The sequence below is a fragment of the Hyperolius riggenbachi genome, chromosome 4, assembly GCF_040937935.1.
Source record: "Hyperolius riggenbachi isolate aHypRig1 chromosome 4, aHypRig1.pri, whole genome shotgun sequence".
Classification (NCBI taxonomy): Eukaryota; Metazoa; Chordata; class Amphibia; order Anura; family Hyperoliidae; genus Hyperolius; species Hyperolius riggenbachi.
Window position 1 is genome coordinate 357,936,749 of NC_090649.1, and position 20,273 is coordinate 357,957,021.

A 20,273-nucleotide genomic window follows, 5' to 3' on the forward strand; every position below is an offset into this window, starting at 1 on the left:
CCAACCTTTGTCATCTTTAAACCTCCAAACTTGCTTTTTCCAACAGGAATAAGCACTATCTTAGGCCATTTTCCCTTTGACCTAAGGCCAAGTTGCACTCTTACTACATATCCTAAAAACACACTGTTTCCAGGTATGATTTATCACGCTGGTGCGTTACGAGGTTACATACAAGTAAATACACAGTAACAGTATAAAGCGTAGTATTGGTCCGGTCAGAACTTGTGCACAAGTTTAACAATGTCGAGGTACAAAATCGTTAAGCTAAATCAGAGTCGAGTTCGAGCAGGGTCATACACGTGAATCAGATGTCAGTCGTATTGCTAGGATCAGACATTAAGGGTAGTCAGTAACAAAGCCGAGTCGGTAACGGGAATCAGATGACTGCGGCACAGAAGGACAGGACTAGAGCGAGGTCAGGAAACAAGCAGGAGGTCAGTACACAGGTAAATCAACAGTAGATGTTATTTCAATAATATCAGGAGGATATTATGAACAATTATAATTACAGCTATCAAAAATCAAGACAGAACTGACTAACTAGAGTACATATATATTTTGCGTCTACACAATATATTAATGTAACTCAAATAGCTAGCTAGCTAGACCAGGAACTGATTAGTATCAAGGTCGGTGAGCACTGACGGCGAGCACTAAGGCTCGGCGGAGCTCGCGCGTGCGCAATGCGACCTTTAGGTCGCATGCGACCCGAGAAGGCACCGCCGAAGGGAAGCCGGGGACGCCGACAGAGGATGTCAGCGCGGTAGTCCCGCCGCTCGTACGGACCACGCCAGAGCCATCGCGGGACCTGCCGTCGGAAGGTAAGAGTATTACATAATTATTCAATACTACCCCACATCTTGTTCCCCCCATTCCTTTAAATTGCAAGCTTGCAAAGGGAGGCCTCTCTCACCCTTTTGTGTGTGTTATACATTTTATTCATCATGTTACTTTTGTCGCTGTAATTACCAATTCTGTATTTTGTACCAATTCTTTATTTAGTATAGTGTAATACCATTGTATTATTGTATTATTATGTACCCCATGTTTGTTTCTTACTTTATAACTATTATTATTATTTATTTATATAGCGCCAACATCTTCCGTAGCGCTGTACATAGTACAAACAAATAATGGGGAACAAATATACATAAGAAATACAAGACACTGTACAGTCATGACATTGAATAGAATAAACACAGATACATATATAGTTGATATGTAGTTGGTACATGTACATATGTTAAAATAACAGCAGTATGAGAAACACTAGGAGGAGGTCCCTGCCCTTGCGAGCTTACAATCTAGAGGGTAGTGGGGAGGAAACAAAAGGGAAGGAAACACAAGGATTAGTGGGTGAGCCAGTGTGCCTTCAGTGCTGCCTATAGCAAATTATAGGCTTGTCCGAAGAGGTGTGTTTTCAGAGTACATTTAAAGGTTTCCAGACTCGTGGCGTGACGAACCGGCTGAGGGAGAGAGTTCCAAAGGAGAGGGACAGCTTGTGAGAAGTCTTGGATGCGAGAGTGAGAGGTGGTGACTAGGCTGGAGGACAAAAGGGTCTCCTGTGAGGAACGGAGGGTCCGGGCGGGGAGGTATCTGGAGATCAAAGAGGAAATGTATGGAAGTGTGTATGTATGCAAGTGTGAGGAGTTTAAACTGGATCCTTTGGGCAACTGGTAGCCAATGGAGGGATTGGCAGAGAGGGGCTGCCTCAGAGGATCTAGAAGAGAGGTGGATGAGACGGGCCGCAGAGTTTAGTAGGGATTGGAGAGGTGCCAGTCTACTTTTTGGTAGACCACAGAGTAGTGTGTTGCAGTAGTCAAGACGGGAGATGATTAGGGCATGCACAAGCATTTTAGTTGCTTCTTGTGAAAGGAAGGGACGGATTCTGGAAATGTTTTTGTACAGCACCATGGAATGTGTGAAGCTTTATCAACTAATAATAATAAATAACTTTTACATTTTTAGTGCCCAATATTTTAATATTTCTTAATAAGAGTTGTTTTTATTCTTGCCTATTGCAGATCTTCCTTGAAGATGATATTACCAAACAATCAAGTATAAATCTGGTGGATCTTGCAGGCAGTGAGAGGCAGAAATCATCTGGTTCTGAAGGCGATCGTCTTAAGGAAGGAGCTTGTGTTAACCTCAGTTTAACCACACTGGGAAATGTCATCAGGTTATTATTGTACTACAACTAGTAGCATAGTCCATACATTGCATATTTATCTGAATGAGTGTCCAAGTTAAAAGGTTTTTTTTTTCTTTTTGGACACATCCTTTTCTGCGTTTGGTATTGTTTCTATAGTAAACATTTCAGTAGATTTACCACACCATTATTATTTCTAAGAAAAAAAAATATTACAATGGACTTCCCCTCAAAGATTTCTTAACAAAAACAGCCCATCCAACTAAACCTTCCTTCTAAAGTCAAGCAATTCATCATTGTAATCATTACTGGAAAACAGAGCTCTCTATTGTATCACTTGTATTATTTCATCAATAATATTTGGAACCATACATCTATATATATAAATTCGGATGTTTGTGTGTGTGTGTATGTGTGTATGTACGTATGTATGTGCCGCGATCACTCAAAGAAGTGCCTAGGGACAAAACCCTAATCTGCCAAGCTTTTATATTGTCCTCTGATATATTTATACATGTCAATTAAATCTCCTTCAAGGCGTCTTTTCTCCAGACTAAATAAGCCCAGTTTATCTAACCTTCCCGGGTACATGTATTAGTACACCGCTGGTCAGTTGGGTGCAGGGTGAGGTGAATGACGGCTCACCCTGCTGCTGATGAAAATTGTCATACCAACACCCCGCGCCGAGTCATAGCATCTCGGGGGGCGGAGGCAAAATGTAATTTGGGGTCCGGCTATCACCGGCACCCAAATTACAGCTACATGGGTGCGGACTATAGCATTGTAGCTATAGTCACACTCACACCATTTTCATGCTTTATGTGGCGCCATCGTGGCTCTGAAATTACCTGTTTCGTTTCCTGGTAAGTGAGACCTTCCATCCCTCTAATTAATTTTGTTGCTCGTCTCTGCGCCTGCTCTAAAACTGCAGTATCCTTTCTGTAATGCGTTTCCCAGATTTGAATTCCGTAATCCAGATGCATCCTGAGTTTTTATTTCCCTTCTTTTAATGCATCCCAAAATTTTATTTGCTTTAGCTGCAGTGGCTTGGCATTGAATACAATTATTTAACGTGTTGTCAATGAGTACTCCTACGGTAAGTCCTTCTCCAAGTTTGATGTCCCCATCTGTATTCTGTTTATTTTGTATGGAGCTATTTTGTATTGTTCAGTGTTCACCCCTTAAAAAAGTAAAGTTTAATTAATTCCATGTGACATATTTTCATTGAGGTTCAGTGCTAAAGTTTGAGAGTTGCACACTTGTCTCATTATATTGCATTATATACCCACCTGCAGTTTAGCTTCTGTTATCAAAGTTGACAGAGAGTGCAAAGGTTTCCCCCAGTGTGTAAGTTATCTGTATTGTACTGTGGCTGAAATAAAAAGGCCCATTTCAAGTGAAAAACACCCATTCACCTGATTTTTTTTTGTTTGTTTTTTGCCTTGTGGTATTTTTTCTCTAAGTGTATATATTATATACCTGCACTCAGGGATTGTGTGATAGTTTGCGCATTTGCTTTATGACTACAGCAGAAAACATAAGAGGTAGGCCTAGGCCATGGCATTAGCTGCTTTCTGTCAATTTTTGTGAAGCATGCATGCCATCCTCAAGCTGCAAAGTAGCATCCTGTCCTGTCCATTGTGCACATTTCCATTTTCTCGAAGTCCAGGGGGGGGGGGGGGGGGGGCAGGGGGAAATCACGCTTCATGTACAGAATGTTTACATATTCCAGCCCATATTTGCATGACTTTATTCTGGATAGTCCACTTTTCTCCCAGTTCCACATCCCATAAACAGTTTGATTGATCCCTCTAAACCAGGGGTCTCAAACTCAATTTACCTGGGGGCCGCAGGAGGCAAAGTCAGGATGAGGCTGGGCCGCATAAGGGATTTCACAAAAAAAAGTCCTCAAATGTCATTATTAACAGTTTTAATTATTTCTTCTGAGCATGAAGTGTCCGAACTATTTTGCCTATTTTACCTTATAGTTCGCTTCAGTGCTCCCATTACAAGTAATCCGCCGTGTCCCCGCCGCAAAACGAGGGCTTCAGAGCCCCCAAATCCCCCGGGGGGGGGGGGGGGCAATCCGCCGGCATTTACTGGAAGGGGCAGAGCTTTCAGCTTCAGCTCTGTCCCTCCTGATGTCAATCGCGGCGGATCGCCGCCTCTGCCCGCCCCTCTCACTCTTCCTTCACAGAGAAGGGCGAGGAGAGGCGGCGATCCGTGCGGCGATTGACTTCAGGGGGGGCAGAGCTACAGCTGGAAGCTCTGCCCCTCAGCGCAGTCGTAGATTTTTCCCCGGGGGATTTGGGGGCTCTGCAGCCCTCGTTTAGCGGCAGGGATGCGGCGGATTACTTGGGAGCACTGAAGCGAACTATAAGGTAAAATAGGCAAAAATAGTTCGCTTCAGTGTCTCTTTTGCTTTTGCCGGCACAGGCCACAAAATATTGTACCGAGGGCCGCAAATGGCCTGCGGGCCGCGAGTTTGAGACCCCTGCTCTAAACTGAATGCATATTCTGTCACTTTAACACGTTTAAAAAACATTTTTTCCTGTTCACACTTAAATTGTGATTTTCTGGAAAAACTACTGTTCTTTTTAACATAACCATCAAATTTGGTGATTGTAGCATGTATGGGGGGGGGGGGGGGGGTCTCCATTAACCTCTGAAGTTGGCCCATTGATTTTAATGCAATATACAAAACTGTTTTGCTGAAAATTCAAAGATTCAAGAATTTTTTGCAGGACTGGCAGAGGTATTTTCACTCATTCCCAGTTAGCACACATTATGGGATCAAGATGAAAAACCACACAGCCTCAGACACTGTAGTTGCCATTGTCAGGTTTTGGTGCACCGTATCAATTGCTATCTATAGAGTGCTTGGGGGGCCCCATTGTGAAACTTGCATCGGGCCCACAGCTCCTTAGATATGCCACTGTCAACAACATTTCTGGATCCGTCCTATACATAAGTCTGGGGGCCATAACAATGATACCAACAATACAGTAGTTTAAACTGAAATGAACTAATTGAAATTAATACTTGAGTTCAGTATATAGTTGAGGAGAAGTTTCTCATTGGTTCAGTAATCTTCAATGATGCTGCGCTGGGTGACTTGCAGTTACATTACTACCTGGGGAGAATGATTTACCTAATTTAATGTTTTTCTTCTATGAAGTGGAATGTTGGAGGTGGTTCTATATCATTCATTATGGTGTATATATTGCCCAAGGAACTAGATACCAAAATCACATTACCAAAACATAATGTCTAGGATACACAAAAGTATAATATTCAAGAATGAAAGGTGAAAATTGAACATAAAAATGTTAGAGCCCTTTTTAGAGGAAAAAAGGTGTCTCCTTGAAGAAACAAAGAAAAGAGAGTCCTAGCTGCACACTGACTAAAAATACAGTACAGTATTCAAGACTATGGAAAAGATAAGCAGAGTAAGATATGCAGTTAGAAGAACTAAATAGTTTAAGAAATGTTGATCCATACAAGGAATGCTAGGGTTGTGATAAAACAGTGATAATAAGAATATAATAATTCCAGGAATATATTTGATTTTACTTGAATTGAAAACCTTGTTTTATTGCCAAGTGCAAGAATGAATTAACATTAGTTTATGCACTGTAGATAAGCATGTATGTACACTGTATAAATATCAGCTCTGCCTCCAGGGCCGGATCTATATTTTGTGTGGCCCTAGGCCAAAAATGTTGGTGCAACCCTTTTATGTGCAGCAGAGCCCCTCCCATTCGATGTGCAACCCCCTCTTCCACGTGTATCATTCATGTACTATAGCCCCTCTCTTTCATGAACACCTCTGTTGGGCACCAGTTTCCCTTTTTCATGTGTTGCTCCCCATTTTCAGCACCCCTTTCATATGTAGCAACCCCTCTTCCATGTTCAGGAACCCCATTGGGGTGCAGCTGTCCAAGGCTTAGGCCTTTGTGGCCTCTCCAGAAATCCAGACCTGTCTGCATCCAATGTTATTTCCTTATACCTTATATCAATGGTAGACAAAATAATGAATACAAATTTAGGGATAAATATAGCAGGAAAGTCATTAAATGCATATGGTGGTGAAGAAGAGCACACTGGGATGTGGTAGGTTTGGTTTGCATTCTAAGGGTTGGAGGAGAGATGTACATGGGGGAAGAGGGGAGGTGTAAGTACCAAGGCAGGAGAATGGAGTTATGAAGATGGCATGTAAGCAATGGTGAGCAGATGGGAATTTTAACACCTGCTTTAATTAGTTGAAGGTGGGGGCAAGCCTGGTGGGGGGGATTGCATTCCTTAGAGTAGGTACAGCTCTGGAGTTTCATGAGTGAGCAAGTGGTGCCAGGGGTGGACATGCACAGATTGTTGAAGTGGTGAGAGTTGGTTGGTGAGTATCTCTGGACAAGATCTGAGATGTATAAAAGGTAGGTCTGGTGGATGGGTTTTGCATACCAGGCAGAGCAGTTTAAATTTAATTCTGAGGTGGACAGGGAGCCTGTGAAGGGACTTTCAAAGAGGGGCAGCTGAAGGGGAGTGGTAAGAGGAGTGGATGAGATTGGCAGCTGCATTTATAACAGATTTCACGGGTTGGAGTCTGGTCTTAGGAAGTCCAAAAAGGATGGCATTGCAGTAGTCCAGATGGAGAGGACCAGAGCATGGACCAGGAGTTTGGTGGTGTTGGTGGTTAGGTAGGGGCGAATTTTGGCAATGTTGCGGAGATGGAAGTGACAGTACCTGGAAATGTTCCGGTTATGGGGGATGAAGGAGAGTGCTAGGTTGAGGGAGACACCAAGGCAGAGGGTTTAAGTGAGAGGGATGTATGTGTTTAATATCAACAGAGATGCTGGGGAGAGGACTAGATGAATGGGGTGGGGAGATCATGAGTTTAGCTTTTTCCAGGTTGAGTTTCAAAACTCTGCTGAACATCTACTGTATGTGGAAATGGTGGACAGACAGGTGGAGATTTTATCCAAAGTGATTTTGGGGGGGGGGGGGGGGGGGGTCAGGATTGTGCAGGTAGATTTGGGTCATCAGCATAAAGGTGGTAGTTTAGGCCATTTAAGGAGAAGAGTTTGCCAAGGGAGGTGATGTAGGCCAGCAGTGAGAAGGGTGGAAAGGGAGGAGGATCAGTTAAAAGAGATCTGAAAGGAGCAGTCATTGAGGTAGGAAGAAAACTTGGTCAGGGTTAAGTCACAGATATCATTTTAGGGTTTGGAGCAGGATTGTTTTAAAAGGCAGAGGAGAGGTCCGGGAGGAGAAGGATGAAGTATTGGTTGTTCAATTTGTCCAGGATGAGGTCGCCTGTGACCTTAGTGAGTGCTGCCTCTGTGGAGTAGAAAAGGCGGAATGTAAACCAGGTGCTCGAGGAGTTTGGAGAAGACGAAAGGAAGAAGAGAAATGGGGCAGTAGCTGGATGGCAGGGATGGATCGAGTGCACATCCAAGTAAAAGTCATAATTTATTGGAACATTCTTATTCTTAAATAATAAAGCAATGACAGTTGTGGGGCACTTCATAAGGACAGATATCCGGATAGAACACCGGAAGTGACCATGAAAATGACAAAAGAAAAACCGTTTGGAGGTCTCTCTCTCTCTCTCTCTCTCTCTCTCTCTCTCTGTCTCTCTCTCTCATATTTAGGCTTTTGCTCGGATATCTGAACTAACTATCCGCCCGGATTTCAGATGGGAAATCCAAGTTTGCTCGGATAGTCAATTCGGATTTTAAAAAATATCTGAATTGCTATTCAAAGTTCGGATAGTGGAAAAAGTTTGGATTATGTGGGTAGTTCGGATATCCGAAATCTTGCTGAGCACCACTGGTTGGTAAGGACTTTGGCAGACAGGTCAGAGGTGGGAGGAGGGGAAGTACGGTTAAGAAGGGAGTGGAAGGTGGCAGAAAGGTGATGAGTCTTAATACATAGAAAGAGGCACTCCACAGGCTGGGCATTGCGTTCATGTTTAATGGCATTGTATTGCCGATGCACTGCTTCCAGCAGGTTCACCACCCCTGCTACACAGCGTGAATACTTTTAATACGTAGGAAGAGGAGCTTCACAGGCTTGAACTTGTGTTCACAGTTAATGGCAATGTCATACACTACATGTTACGGGCTCCGCCCTACATCAGGTGTGGCGGAACCTGTAACATGTAGTGTATGACATTGCCATTAACTGTGAACACAAGTTCCAGCCTGTGAAGCTCCTCTTCCTACGTATTAAAAGTATTCACGCTGTGTAGCAGGGGTGGTGAACCTGCTGGAAGCAGTGCACCGGCAATACAAGCTCTCCAGGATTGATTGGATTGAGCCTGAACAGTAGTCGTTAATACATTGGTGTATATGCAGAAAGGTGGTGAGGTTTGAAAGCCTGAGAGCAAAGCAGAGAAGCATGAAAGGAGAGAAGTAGTTTTGTTTGGTAGTGGAAAGGGGCCATGTGAAAGATCTGCAGCTTTGCTATGTAGTTCAGGAAGTCACCAAATCCAGAAAAGTCCATGCACAGGAAAAATCACCAGCTCAGGAGTGCAACTCATCCATCCATAGATCAACACTTGAAGACAGAGAAACAACAATGGTGCACATATGGCTAAAACGTCATTTTATTACTTCTTGGAGAAAGGTACAGGCAGTGAAGGGGGGGGGGGGGGGAGCCATGCCGAAATACAGAGGGGAAAGTTGTGTGGCGCCAAACAATGGAAGTAATATGTGTGCCCTGCCAAAAAATGGGCGTGGCCATGGACCAGGAGATGGGTGTGGTCACTAGAGATGGTCCGAACCTCCGATTTTAGGTTTGCGAACCGCAATAGACTTCAATGGGGAGGCGAACTTTGAAAACTAGAAAAAATTATGCTGGCCACAAAAGTGATGGAAAAGATGGGGTCCGTTAAAAATGGCGCCAGTTATCGTAGTTAAAAAATGGCGCCCCATAGAGAACCATTATCACTAGTTATTTTTCGTTTTTGACAGCTAAAAAATGGCGCCGGCTTTAAAAACGATATTTATCGTTTATATTTATATTTGTATTGCTCCCAAACGATATTTATCGTTTTAACCCCTGCTTTGCTGCCGTTTGGAAAATATCTGCCCGCCGGCTTTAATGCTTAATAGCAAAGCCCCCTTAAAAGCTAAAAACACCAAATTTGCAGGGAATGTTAAGAAGAAAATTGTGAACAAGAGGAAAAAAAATCTTTCAAAAAGACCTTATAGTTTTTGAGAAAATCGATTTTGAATATTCTTCTTCTGACCGTGGGAAAATTAAACACCCGCCGACTTTAGCGGTTAATAGCAAAGCCCCTTTAAATGCCAGAAACACCAAATGTGTAGGGAATGTTAAGAAAAATAGTGGGAACATGAAGAAAAAAAAATTGTTCAAAAAGACCTTATAGTTTTTGAGAAAATCGATTTTAAATCTTCAAAGGAAATGTATCCATTTAAATCGCGTACTGACATTTCGTGGAAACTTTTTCCGCCGACTTTAGCAGTTAATAGCAAAGTCCCCTTAAATCCTAGCAACACCAAATTTGCAGGATATGTTAAAAAGATACTGGGAAACAATATTTAAAAAAAAAATTGAAAAATTTTATTTATTTATTTTTTTAAATTAAATTTTTTGGGTTATGTTCAGAGTGTGGGAAAAGTTTTGAAAAAAATGATGTGGGGTCCCCCCTCCCGAGCCTCTGTAACCCCTTGTCTCCCATGCAGGCTGGGATAGCCAGAATGCGGAGCCCCGGCCGACTGGGGCTTCGCACCCTGAGCTATACTAGCCCGCATGGTCCATGGTATGGGGGGGCTTCGGGGGGGAGGAGCGACCAAGCCTTCCCCTCCCCCCCGGAGCCCTTGTCCAATCCATGGACAAGGGGCTCTTCCCCACCTCCGGTGCCCCAGGAGGAGGTGGGGGCGACGACTCCCTGGGGGGGGGGGGTTCATGGTGGCATCTGGGAGTCCCCTTTAAGAAGGGGACCCCAAGATGCCCACCCCCCTCCCAGGACAAATGAGTATAGGGCTACTTTGTACCCCTTCCCCATTTCAACAAAGGGTTAAATGAAATAAAAACACAACCACGAGAAAAGTATTTTAATAATCTTAATTAACTACAAATACTTACCTGTACCTTTAAAAAAAATGTTCCCACGCCAATATATCCTCGGAAATGATCCAACGAATAACAATATCCTCTTATCTTGCGATCTTCAAATAGCTTGATTGCAGATCTCCCACGCCAATTAGAATACTATACCTTACAATGCGTCCTGCGTAGGGACGCATAGCACGGCTCCCGCTGTCCTCCCCGCCTCCTCACCTGTCACCCTCACCTAGTCTGGCACCTGGTGCACCCATGGGTGCCACCCTAGGTGAGGGTGACAGGTGCAGGCAGACGGGGAGAGACAGCGGAGCTGGCAGCTATACGTCAGCACAGGACGCATCCTAAGGTATAGTAACCGGCTCTTAAATGAGCCGGTTCTTTTTGTATTGAATCAAATGAATCGATTCATTTGATTCAATACAAAAAGAACCGGCTCATTTAAGAGCCGGTTACTATACCTTAGGATGCGTCCTGTGCGGACGTATAGCTGCCAGCTCCGCTGTCTCTCCCCGTCTGCCTGCACCTGTCACCCTCACCTAGGGTGGCACCCATGGGTGCACCAGGTGCCAGGCTAGGTGAGGGTGACAGGTGAGGAGGCGGGGAGGACAGCGGGAGCCGTGCTATGCGTCCCTACGCAGGACGCATTGTAAGGTATAGTATTCTAATTGGCGTGGGAGATCTGCAATCAAGCTATTTGAAGATCGCAAGATAAGAGGATATTGTTATTCGTTGGATCATTTCCGAGGATATATTGGCGTGGGAACATTTTTTTTAAAGGTACAGGTAAGTATTTGTAGTTAATTAAGATTATTAAATTACTTTTCTCGTGGTTGTGTTTTTATTTCATTTAACCCTTTGTTGAAATGGGGAAGGGGTACAAAGTAGCCCTATACTCATTTCTCCTGGGAGGGGGGTGGGCATCTTGGGGTCCCCTTCTTAAAGGGGACTCCCAGATGCCACCATGAACCCCCCCCCCCAGGGAGTCGTCGCCCCCACCTCCTCCTGGGGCACCGGAGGTGGGGAAGAGCCCCTTGTCCATGGATTGGACAAGGGGCTCCGGGGGGGAGGGGGAGGCTTGGCCACCCCTCCCCCCCCGGAGCCCCCCCATACCATGGACCATGCGGGCTGGTATAGCTCAGGGTGAGAAGCCCCAGTCGGCCGGGGCTCCGCATTCTGGCTATCCCAGCCTGCATGGGAGACAAGGGGTTACAGAGGCTCGGGAGGGGGGACCCCACGTCGTTTTTTTTTTTACATTTATTTCCCCCACTCTGAACATAAAAAAAAAAAAATTGATAGCAAATTTTAAAAAAAAATGACGTGGGGTCCCCCCTCCCGAGCCTCTGTAACCCCTTGTCCCCCATGCAGGCTGGGATAGCCAGAATGCGGAGCCCCGGCCGACTGGGGCTTCGCACCCTGAGCTATACCAGCCCGCATGGTCCATGGTATGGGGGGGCTTCGGGGGGGAGGGGCGGCCAAGCCTTCCCCTCCCCCCCGGAGCCCTTGTCCAATCCATGGACAAGGGGCTCTTCCCCACCTCCGGTGCCCCAGGAGGAGGTGGGGGCGACGACTCCCTGGGGGGGGGGGGTTCATGGTGGCATCTGGGAGTCCCCTTTAAAAAGGGGTCCCCCAGATGCCCATCCCCCCTCCCAGGAGAAATGAGTATAGGGGTGCAGGAGTACCCCTTACCCATTTCCATAAAGGGTTAAATGAAATAAAAACGCAACAACGAGAAAAGTCCTTTAATGTTCTAAATTAACCAGATATACTTACCTGTACCTTTAAGAAAAAAATCCCACGCCAATCAGGTCCCACGACAGTATCCTCTATCTTGCGATCTTCTGATACATGTTGATTGAAGATCTCCGCCGCCCCGACGCCACACACGCCGCCTCCGCCGCACTGCTCTCAGCTATACTAAGTATAGCTGAGAGTTGCGTCTATGCGTCTATACAGACGCATTAGCGCTAGCTGCCGCTGCCCTCCCTGCCTCCCCCCACCTGTCACCCTCACCCATGCTGGCACCCAATGCACCCATGGGTGCCAGCATGGGTGAGGGTGACAGGTGGGGAGAGGCAGGGAGGGCAGCGGCAGCTAGCGCTAATGCGTCTATATAGATGCATAGACGCAACTCTCAGCTATACTAAGTATAGCTGAGAACAAAAAGCATCTTTAAATTTTGGCTCCAAGGCTCCCCATTGGTTCCTTATCGACCAATGGGGTCCTGATCCCCATTGGTCTGTTAAGGAACCAATGGGGACCATTGGAGCTAAAATTTAAAGATGCTTTTTGCTCTTAGCTATACTAAGTATAGCTAAGAGCAGTGCGGTGGCGGAGGCGGCGTGTGTGGCGTCGGGGCGGCGGAGATCTTCAATCAAGATGTAACAGAAGGTCGCAAGATAGAGGATACTGTCGTGGGACCTAATTGACGTGGGATTTTTTTCTTAAAGGTACAGGTAAGTATTTCTGGTTAATTTAGAGCATTAAAGGACTTTTCTCGTGGTTGTGTTTTTATTTCATTTAACCCTTTATGGAAATGGGTAAGGGGTACTCCTGCACCCCTATACTCATTTCTCCTGGGAGGGGGGGCAGGCATCTGGGTTCCCCTTCTTAAAGGGGACTCCCAGATGCCACCATGAACCCCCCCCAGGGAGTCGTCGCCCCCACCTCCTCCTGGGGCACCGGAGGTGGGGAAGAGCCCCTTGTCCATGGATTGGACAAGGGCTCCGGGGGGGGAGGGGAAGGCTTGGTCGCCCCTCCCCCCCGAAGCCCCCCCCTACCATGGACCATGCGGGCTGGTATAGCTCAGGGTGCGAAGCCCCAGTCGGCCGGGGCTCCGCATTCTGGCTATCCCAGCCTGCATGGGAGACAAGGGGTTACAGAGGCTCGGGAGGGGGGACCCCACGTCATTTTTTTCAAAACTTTTCCCACACTCTGAACATAACCCAAAAAATTTAATTTAAATAAAAAATAAATAAAATTTTTCAATTTTTTTTTAAATATTGTTTCCCAGTATCTTTTTAACATATCCTGCAAATTTGGTGTTGCTAGGAGTTAAGGGGACTTTGCTAATAACTGCTAAAGTCGGCGGAAAAAGTTTCCACGAAATGTCAGTACGCGATTTAAATGGATACATTTCCTTTGAAGATTTAAAATCGATTTTCTCAAAAACTATAAGGTCTTTTTGAACAATTTTTTTTCTTCGTGTTCCCACTATTTTTCTTAACATTCCCTACACATTTGGTGTTTCTGGCATTTAAAGGGGCTTTGCTATTAACCGCTAAAGTCGGCGGGCGTTTAATTTTCCCACGGTCAGAAGAAGAATATTCAAAATCGATTTTCTCAAAAACTATAAGGTCTTTTTGAAAGATTTTTTTTCCTCTTGTTCACAATATTCTTCTTAACATTCCCTGCAAATTTGGTGTTTTTAGCTTTTAAGGGGGCTTTGCTATTAAACATTAAAGCCGGCGGGCAGATATTTTCCAAACGGCAGCAAAGCAGGGGTTAAAACGATAAATATCGTTCAGGCAGGAGAAAAAAAAAAGTTTTAAAACGATAATTTTCGTTTTTAAAGGTCTGCACTATTTTAACCTTTAAAACGATAAATATCGTTTTAAACATATATCGAGCAGAAGGGGGCGCCATTATTTTGCCGTCGCCATTTTTCACTAGACGCCTGTTGATTAGTGTGTTTAGTGCAGGCAGCAGGCAGGTTAAGAGTGCTCACTTGTATTCAGCTTGCCAGTCATACACTTCAGCTACTCAGGGGCGGATTTGTAGGTTTTACCACCCTAGGCCAACTATACTGTCTGTATAGTTGTTATCTCTGTGTGCCCCAATGAGAATTCTCCTTATTTTCCACATTGGTTTCACAGACAATAGCTATTTTAGTAATACGCATGTAGATTATAAGTTATGTTTTCCTTAAGAACTTTTTTAAGTTATGTTTGCCATCTCATTAATGATGGATCCATTTATTGTGTCACCATGTGAGTTAGGCTGATGTGTACAGTACCTTCAGGATAGAGCTTACATGTCTTGCAGGGATGACAAGTACAGGACAGAGAGTTCAAATGTTAAAGCTATCCTTGTAGATAGGGATGGCTGCATAGAACAGCTTTACTGCCCTTCACTGAGCCGCCCCTAAATTTCTAGTGCCCTAGGCCATGGCCTATGTGGCCTTGCCAGAAATCCGGCCCTGCAGCTACTACTTACAGACAGTCACACTGCCGCTGCTGGTTATTCATTAAGTTTTGTGAGTGACATTGTGTACTCTGCTCACTGCTCACTGGTATTATGTATCTCATTTGGCAGTGATACCCTTCAGTTAGGTTGTACTCTGCTCACTGCTCACTGGTATTATGTATCTCATTTGGCAGTGATACCCTTCAGTTAGGTTGTACTCTGCTTACTGCTCACTGGTATTATTCATCTCATTTGGCAGTGATACCCTTCAGTTAGGTTGTACTCTGCTCATTGCTCACTGGTATTATTCATCTCATTTGGCAGTGATACCCTTTAGTTAGGTTGTACTCTGCTCACTGTTCACTGGTATTAATCATCTCATTACCCAGTGTGTAATACCCTTCACTTAGGTTGTACTCTGCTCACTGCTCACTGGTATTATGTATCTCATTTGGCAGTGATATCCTTCAGTTAGGTTGTACTCTGCTTACTGCTCACTGGTATTATTCATCTCATTTGGCAGTGATACCCTTCAGTTAGGTTGTACTCTGCTCATTGCTCACTGGTATTATTCATCTCATTTGGCAGTGATACCCTTTAGTTAGGTTGTACTCTGCTCACTGTTCACTGGTATTAATCATCTCATTACCCAGTGTGTAATACCCTTCACTTAGGTTGAACTCTGCTCACTGCTCACTGGTATTATTCATCTCATTTGGCAGTGATAACCTTCACTTAGGTTGTATTCTGCTCACTGTTCACTGGTATTATTCATCTCATTTGGTAGTGATACCCTTCACTTAGGTTGTATTCTGCACACTGCTCACTGGTATTATTCATCTCATTACCCAGTGATACCCTTCAGTTACATTGTACTCTGCTCACTGGTATTAACCCTCCTGGCGGTTTGCTAAAAATCCGCCAGGGGACAGCAAATCCTTTTTAAAAAAAATTTGTTTTCTTTTTCATGTAGCGAGGCAAGGTCTCGCTACATGATAGCCCCTCGATCTCCTGGAGGGCTTCCCCCGTCGCCATGGCGACGGGCGGGATGATGTCACCGACGTCATCGACGTCGTGACGTCATAGGGGACTCCGATCCACCCTACAGCGCTGCCTGGCACTGATTGGCCAGGCAGCGCACGGGCTCTGGGGGGGGGGGGCGGCCGCGGCGCGACGAATAGCGGCGGATCGGCGGGTAGCGGCGGCGATCGCATTGCACACGCAGCTAGCAAAGTGCTAGCTGCGTGTAGCAAAAAAAAATTATGCAAATCGGCCCAGCGGGGCCTGAGCGGTGCCTTCCGGCTGCATAGCCTGAGCTCAGCTCGGGCTTACCGTCAGGAAGGTTAATCATCTCATTTTGCAGTGATTTATTAGCAACATGTCTGGCAGGGTTCGTGGGGGTGTCAGAAAAGGGAGTTCCATTGCTTCAGCCACTCCTGGTACTGCTCCACAGCCAGGAAGAGGAGGCCCAGCTGTACGGGGTCGTGATGCAGCAGAAAGGGCAGCACAGCCTGGGCCGAGTCAGTGGACGCCGTTATCACAATATTTTAAAGCTTCTGGTCCCCGTGTGGTGGTTGAGCAGATGTAACCTGATGTATTGATGGACATCATGGCTGCATCCCAGACCTCTACTGTGAGCAGAACTCCAAGCAGCAGCAGCCAACGCCCCACACTTACTGTGACATCCACCCCACCAGCCAGTGGTCACCAGCCCTCCCAGGATGACAGCGCTCTGTCCCTCAGTCCGGCACCTGGGAACATATTGATGGCTGAAGCTCAGGACCTACTGGGGACTGATATGGAGGAGATTCAGTTTGGGACAGAATCACAACTGTTATTGGACGATGTTGATGAGGAGGGGGTTGATGAGGAGGGGTCTGTGTCTGGGGATGTAGGGGCGGAAGAGGAGGTGTTGGTCAAGTCAGAGGAAGAGCTTGATTATGATGACGATGATGATGATGATGATGATGATGTTGTGGATCCTCCGTATGTGCAGCCTGAGTCCGGGGAAGAATGGTCGGAGCAGGACAACGAGTCGCCTAGGCAAGGATATCGCCGTATGTCAGGCAGGGGCAGGTGCAGCCTTTGGCGTGGAGGAAGTAGACAGGACACTGCTTCAGCCGGCACCACCACCATGCAACCCCCAACTAGCACAGATTGTTCCGCTGCACCCTCTGCTAGCGGTAGCGTACAAGGCCACAGTAAATTGAAGTCACCGGTATGGAACTTTTTTGAGGTGTCAAGCCAGAACAAAAAATATGCGGTCTGCAACTTATGCAGCAAAAAAATTGAGCTGTGGGAAAAATATGTCCAAGATGGGTACCTCATCCCTCCAGGGCCACCTGTAGAGCTGCCACTGTCCTCAGTATGAGGAGTTCAAGAGGAGGCAGACACTGCAAGCAGGAGGTGCTGAGAGCACAAGGCCCACCACCACAGCAGCATCATCCCTCTCTCAGGGTCGTGAATCCCCCGCCGCAACAGTAGTACTAGCACGCAAGCGCTATTCCACCTCGGCTACTCAGGACACAGACATTGAGGCTGGCAGCCTGTCGTCTCTCTCCTCTGTCTCCCCTGCATCACATCGTCGTCAGACCCTGCTGAGCGACACCTTTCAGGGTCTGACTAAGCCTCTGCCTCCAAGCCACAGGCGCATTCACAAACTAAATGGCTTGCTGACCCCCGGGCCATGGCATCACAGCTCCTTCCCTACTCCCTGGTGCAGGAGGGTAGCGACACTGCTCCAATTTGGAATATCCGAGTGGCAAATCCCCAGTCGGCACTATTTTTCCAGGGATGCCATCCCAGCACGTTTGTGTGGCAAACGCGGCCCGTTCGCTCGACTACTCTGTGGGCAAGTGGGTCCACGTAACCATGGACTCGTGGAGTAGCAGATTTGGGACAGGTCGCTACCTGTCCTTTACGGCCCACTGGGTGACACTGCTGGAAGGGAGGGAAGATAACCGCGCAGCAGCCCAGTTAGTGGTGCCACCACGTGGGATCAGGGGGGATGCAGCAAGCTCCTCTCATCCCACTCCCTCCGCACCAGTAAAGCAAGCCCGCCTCAGCAGCAGCAGCGCCAAGCCTGCCAAGCACTGCTAAAATTGGTGACCCTGGGGAAGGAGAAGCTTACGACCGCCAACGTCATGGCCGCCCTCAGGAAGCAGGAGCGGAGGTGGCTGACCCCCAGAGGCCTGGAAGTGGGGTATGTTCAGTGGCTGCTCCAGGAATTTTTTTTAGGGGGTGCTATGCAGGTGCTGGACAAATTTCCAGAGGGCAGCTGATGACCTGCAGCGCGCCCCGTGGCAAAAAATGGGCGTGGCTACAACGTGCGGCGCGCAAAGCGTACCGTGCCAAAAATGGGCGTGGTCATGACCGGATGAGGGCGGGGCTAACTGTAATTTAACGTGAACCCGGGGTGAGAGTGATATGGAGGCTGCCATATTTATTTCCTTTTAAACAATTCTAGTTGCCTGGCAGCCCTGCTGATCTATTTGGCTGCAGTAGTGAACTGAATTACACCAGAAACAAGCATGTAGCTAATCTTGTCAGTTCTGACAATATTGTCAGAAACCCCTGACCTGCTGCATGCTTGTTCAGGGTCTATGGTTGAAAGAATTAGAGGCAGAGGACCAACACGGCAGCCAGGCAGCTGGTATTGCTTAAAAGGAGATAAATATGGCAGCCTCAATATTATTCTCACCTTGGGTTCCCTTTAAAAGTACAACGCAAAGACAGAGGGCCCAAGTTTTGGTGACCCTTTCCCCAGAAAATTCACATACTTGTGTAGGTTTTCTCAAGAAAATACACGTAATGTGAGCAGATTTGAACAAAAAACACGTTCAATAACCCCAATATGCACAATCGTTAGCAGATATGACCCCAATATGCACAATCGTTAGCAGATATGACCCCAATATGCACAATTGTTAGCAGATATGACCCCAATATGCACAATCGTTAGCAGATATGACCCCAATATGCACAATCGTTAGCAGATATGACCCCAATATGCACAATCGTTAGCAGATATGACCCCAATATGCACAATCGTTAGCAGATATGACCCCAATATGAACAATTGTTAGCAGATATGACCCCAATATGCACAATCCTCAGCAGATATGACCCCAATATGCACAATCCTCAGCAGATCTGACCACAATATGCACAATCCTCAGCAGATCTGACCACAATATGCACAATCCTCAGCAGATCTGACCACAATATGCACAATCCTCAGCAGTTCTGACCACAATCAGCAGCACCACCTGAAAAAGAAAAGAAAAAGAAAAACCCATTTACTCACCTACAGCCAGAAGACCTTCTGTCCCGACCTCCTGTCCCAACCTCCTTGTGGCGCGCAGCTCCCACGATCCTCTTCCTTCCCGACATCACGTGACTTCCTGTCTGCATGCTGAGAGCAGGGCTACGGGAAAATGGCCGCCCGAAGCCCTGCACTGCAGACTCGAAGTCTGCAGAGCAGGGATTCGGGCGGCCATCTTACCGTAGCCCTGTTCTGCTGCTTCGGGCTGCCACTGTGAACTGACTCGGCGTCTCTTCGACGCCTGAAGTCAGTTCACGCCAGGGGGTGCTTTGGGGGTGCTTGGACAATTCTAGGGGGTGCTTGAGCACCCCCTTGCATCCCCCTGGCACCGCCCCTGGGTATGTGGCAGCCGATAATGGGGCCAACCTGGTGGCCACAGTGCAGCAGGGAAACCTCCAGCACATCCCCTGCTTGGCCCACATGCTGAATCTTGTGGTGCAGCGCTTCCTGCGCACCTACCAGGGGATGAACGACCTGCTGCAAGATGCCCGGGAGGTGGTACGGTTTTTCCGCCACTCAGCCACTGCCTCTACACTCCTGTCCACCTTACAGCAGCAATATGGCAAGCCACACTGCCTCATCATAGATATGCCAACTCGCTGGAATTCAACTCTGGCCATGTTGTAGTGGCTGTGTCAGCACAGGCTGGCTGTTAGGGCCTACATGTTAGACCAAACTGTCCACAGCAACCAGCAAGTCCCCATCATCGGTGCAAGTCAGTGGACACAGATACGGCAAGTATACCTGGTGCTGAGTCCCTTCCTGGAGGAAACCAAGATGGTCAGCGAGGAGCGGGCCTCCGTGTGTCAGTGGGTGCTCATGGTTTGCCTGCTGGAGCAGGCAATGTGCAATTTAATAGATCATGGGGAGGAAGTCCTGAGTCAGCTGGAAAAGGAGCAGATGGCAAGAGGGCTCACAGGTAGTGGAGGAGGTGGAGGAGTTGGAGGTCCCTAACCTGAATGCTGAGGAGGCGGAGCAGAGCGCCACAGGCATTGTAAGGGGAGGACGACACGGCACAGGAAGAGGACAGGCATGTGATATGGGACTACGAGGACGATGAAGATCTTGTTGCCAAGGCCCAGTTGTTTCCCATGGATGTGCACATGTTGCGCTGCCTTCGCAGGGACCCCCGGGTGATCCAGATGCGTTCAAGGGAGGACATCTGGATCACCTTGATGCTGGACCCACGTCTGAAGGGATAGCTGGGAGAGTTCATGACGCCATCCACCACCGAGCAACGCACAAGTAGAGATGTCGCGAACCTCCGATTTTTGTTTCGCGAACTTCCACGGCAGGTTCGGTTCGCTTAAAAGTTCGCGAACCGCAATAGACTTCAATGGGGAGACGAACTTTGCAAAATAGAAAAAATTATGCTGGCCACAAAAGTGATGGAAAAGATGTTTCAAGGGGTCTAACACCTGGAGGGGGGCATGGCGGAGTGGGATACATGCCCAAAGTCTCGGGGAAAAATCTGGATTTGACGCAAAGCAGCATTTTAAGGGCAGAAATCACATTGAATGCTAAATTGCAGGC

The 20,273-nt window shown here is 46.9% G+C and overlaps 1 protein-coding gene across 1 annotated transcript in view; it reads left to right on the forward strand.

The window, feature by feature from the left end:
* Window positions 1-20,273, forward strand: part of LOC137504813 (kinesin-like protein KIF28) — a 538,857-nt gene that overhangs the window by 303,405 nt on the left and 215,179 nt on the right. The window contains exon 7 of the mRNA XM_068233404.1: window positions 2,025-2,179. Coding sequence (XP_068089505.1) covers window positions 2,025-2,179 — 155 coding nt within the window. The remainder of the gene's footprint in view (window positions 1-2,024; window positions 2,180-20,273) is intronic.